This window comes from Castor canadensis, chromosome 16 (assembly GCF_047511655.1).
Source record: "Castor canadensis chromosome 16, mCasCan1.hap1v2, whole genome shotgun sequence".
Taxonomy (NCBI): domain Eukaryota; kingdom Metazoa; phylum Chordata; class Mammalia; order Rodentia; family Castoridae; genus Castor; species Castor canadensis.
In genome coordinates, this window is record NC_133401.1 from 14,177,729 (window position 1) to 14,181,374 (window position 3,646).

Here is a 3,646-nt window from a genome sequence, read left to right on the forward strand (position 1 = left end):
TTTGGGTGATAGCTGTACAACACTTTGCATATACTAAACACTATTCAGACACTTAAAATAGGTGACTTTTTGGTGCATGAGTTATACCCCAATGGTATTATAAATTAATAAGAGAAGATGTTCAAGAATATAGTGAGCTTAAGAATTGTTTTCTACATATATTGAGTACCATATTTGATGCTTTTTATATTTTACCATCAGTGATACATGATTAAAGAAACTCACGAAATAAAGGACAGTATCATGTTTACTTCTATTTTTATCCATTCTGTTCCTCGTGAAGCTCCCAGCCTTCTTCTTTGTTTGGAGAGCTTCCTTCAGCTATTCTTTCAGGACAGCCAATAAATTCTCTTAGTCTTCCTTCATCAGAGAAAGATAGCTCCCCTGGTGGCTGAGCATAGCACTATCATGGTAACAGGGCCTGCTCCTTTGGGAGTTGTCTTTAGCTGGATTATTTTTGTTTCCTCTCCCTTTGCTCTTTTACAAGATTATACCCCCTCCCTTTGCCCAGCATTCTAAGTTCTAAAGAGAAGCCACACCTAAATTATTAAGATGTTAACTTTTTTCCAGTACTGGGGATTGAACCCAAGACTTCTCACATGCTAGGCAAGCACTTTACTATTGAACCATGCCCTTAGCCCTTTTGTTTGTTTTTCAGTGCGGTTGGGGTTTGAACTCAGGGCTTACCCCTTGCAAAACAAGTGCTCTATTTTGTTTTTGATCAGCATGGGAGTTTTGACCTGCTCCGTTTCCAACCTGGGCTGGTTCACCCCTCCTTAGGTAACCTGGTGGTCCCCTGCTCCCGGAAGGTCACCATATTGATGCCGAACTTAGTGTGGCACCCAATCAGCATAGCGCACTGCAGCCCAGAACTCCTGGACTCAAGCGATCCTCTTGCCTCAGCCTCCCTAGTAGCTAGTACTGTAGGCGCGCGCCACCGCGCCAGGCTCTATTTTGTTTTTGAAAGGGTGTCTTGCTGCTACCTTTGCCTGGACTTGCCTCAAATTTGCAGTTCTCCTGCCTCTGCTTCCCAAGTAGCTAGGGTTACAGACAAGCACTACCAAGCCCTGTTAAAATGCTAATTTCTAAATAATCTTTAGATTTACAGAACCCAGAACAACCAACCACCTTCAGATAACATCAGAATGTGTAACACCTCTTCTTAATTTTTTTTTCTGTGCCTCAAGTAACACAATGCATGTTAACCGTTGTGAGGTTTAACTTGAAGAAAAGTAATATGTCTGTCTAATGAACTATAGGAACTGGCCTCAGGAGGTCAGGTTGATTGCAATGATCCAGCCAGAGAAGAAAAAAAGGTGACATACATCCTTGATCATGAAGGCCCCACTCAGCAAGTAGCCTTCCTGTCCTGCTCCATCTTTCCTTCCTATAAAAGCCCTTTGGTGTACGTGAGTTCCCCGAGATGAAGCTTTGAGTACAACGCCCCCTCCATCTTGAATTCAGCTCCTTTCCTTTCCACAAACTCATCTCCCAAGTATTGACTTTTGAGACCTGGGCTGCAACATTACTTTGCCAGGCTCCGCTCCCCTTGTGCCCCCTCCCTGGACATGTTTGGCCCTCCTCACACCTTCCATACCTCTATACTCTCACAGACCACAGGACAAAACAGAAAGGTAGTTCTACAATTTTATTCGGTTAGGCAAAGGAGTCTGGGTATTTTTCCAGTCCAGCTGGATAGTCAATTCCTGAAGGCAAGAAGGAGGCCTGAGAGGATGCCCCAAGAAGAGCACTGACTGATGGACCCTGCACCAACAACCTGGGACTTATCTATGATGTTAAGGACTTCATTCACTTGGATGCTCCCAATATGCTGAAAATTTCCTAAGAGCTTTTGATGTTCACGAGCACAGCCCATGAGGAGAAAGGTGGTATTGAGAGTTCCTATAAAGAAGAAAGGGAAGAATCAGGGGCACTTTCAAGATTTAGGCCAGGTGTGGTGGTTCATGTCCGTAATGCCAGCTACAGGGGAGGTGGAAATCAGGAGGATTGCGGTTTGAGGCAAGCCCAGGCAAAAAATTCATGAGACCCCCCCATCTCAACCAATGGTTGGGTGCAGTGGGACATGCCTGCCATCCCAGCTATGCAGGGAAGCATCAAAAGGAGGATCACTGTACAGGCTAGCCCAGGCATAAAGTGGGGCACTATCTTTAAAATAACCAGTGCAAAAAAGGGCTGGTGGAGTGACTCAAGTGGTAGAGCACCAGTCTAGCAAGCACAGCCCTCAGTACTGAAAAAAAAAGTCTTGCCCTCATCCCAGAGGTCCCTCACCAAGACATCTGCTCTCCCACTAGAGATTTGGGTCCCAAATCCTCCTTGGAATTCATATGCCTGGTCCCCTACATTCCCAATCCTATCTCCAGACCTCACCAGTCTCTCTCAGAAGTATGAAGGCACTAGACACACCTTCTACATGAACTAGACATGAATTAGGCAGCTGGTAAACAAAGTTCCTCTTCTCTCACCTGCTCGAAATTGTAAGGTGGAACTGTAACATTTGGGAGCAGAGTAGGGGCAAGTCTCAGCGTTGACAAAAGTCGGAAGACATTCCTGGTCGTGCCTGCCCACACAGGTGGGGCAATTATGGGAAGAAGCTGTTATAGACTTAGGAGCATTGGCCTTGAGTTTCACAAAAGGTTCCAAGTTGGTGAGGTTGTTGCAGAGATAGGTTCGGCAGATGTGGCTATAGGAAGCGATGGACATTCCAGGTGGTGCAACAAGGTAGGAGACTTGAGGAGGGTAAGAGATGGCTGGACTGCAGCCTTTAAAACCCACAACTGCCTTAATTTTCCCTGAAAGGCAGAAGATCAGAATGCTCTGATCAGTGTCATTAGCCTCATCCAGTCTTCCTCCTTCCCTCATCCCTATGCTTCCTGCACCCACCCTGCCCTATTACCAGCTTTGCCTCTCCCCAGTGTCCACCTGCTGCACAGGGCTCAGATGCTGGGGTTGTTTATCAAATGTCTCCTCATCATTCCCCCTGAAGAAGCTCTTCTGCTCCTCTCCCCCTTGTGTCCTATCCTTTTCTCTTCCCCAGGTTGCCCCCTCCTCCAGGGATCTGCCCACCTCTAGTCTGCCCTCTTAGCCAGCCCAAATATTTGGGATCTACCCTACCCTTGCCAGTGTCCTGACATGGCCCAAACTTACAATGAAGGAGGTATCTGGAACTCTAGTCCTGGGGGCTGGGAGTAGAGCTGGGGGTGGGGGACAGAACAGTAAGCAAAAGGAGATGTGTCGCTTCACCTGTCTCGATGAACACTAATGTCTCCTCACAGCCTTCTCTCAGCTTACACACCACGCTCCTCATCAGAAGCCAGTTCCAGTTATGGAAGGAAACAGCTCTGAAGAGTGAGGCTTTTGCTTCGTAGCACAAAAGAGCTCCAGCCCCTAAAAAAAGAATGCTCTTCGGTCATCTATCCCCCACCACCACATCCTCATCTCTGAACTGTCAACCAAGGGTTCAGCCTCCACAGGTCATACCCCACCCTTCATTCCCCCAGTGACATGAACCCAGCCTCCCACCTTGTGAGTTCTTATAGCATCCAGCCCCACAGGACATACGAGGCAGAAAGGAGATGGCCCCTAGAAGGCAGAGCAGCTGCATAGGTTGCAAATGCTGGGGTCCCAT

At 47.3% G+C, this 3,646-nt stretch overlaps 1 protein-coding gene across 3 annotated transcripts; it reads right to left on the reverse strand.

Moving 5' to 3' along the window:
• Positions 1 to 1,699: 1,699 nt before the first annotated feature.
• Lypd4 (LY6/PLAUR domain containing 4) lies at positions 1,700 to 3,646 on the reverse strand. Of its 3 annotated transcripts, none has more exons than XM_020166909.1 (4): positions 3,580 to 3,646; positions 3,262 to 3,405; positions 2,484 to 2,810; positions 1,700 to 1,902 (listed from the first exon to the last, which is right to left on the reverse strand). In XM_020166909.1, the coding sequence occupies exons 1-4, from the start codon at positions 3,644 to 3,646 to the stop codon at positions 1,700 to 1,702; spliced, it is 741 nt and encodes a 246-aa protein (XP_020022498.1). The 3 variants fall into 3 exon arrangements, with proteins under 3 accessions (XP_020022498.1, XP_073914265.1, XP_020022499.1); XM_074058164.1 differs by having other exon boundaries at positions 3,571 to 3,646; XM_020166910.1 differs by lacking the exon at positions 3,262 to 3,405 and having other exon boundaries at positions 3,541 to 3,646.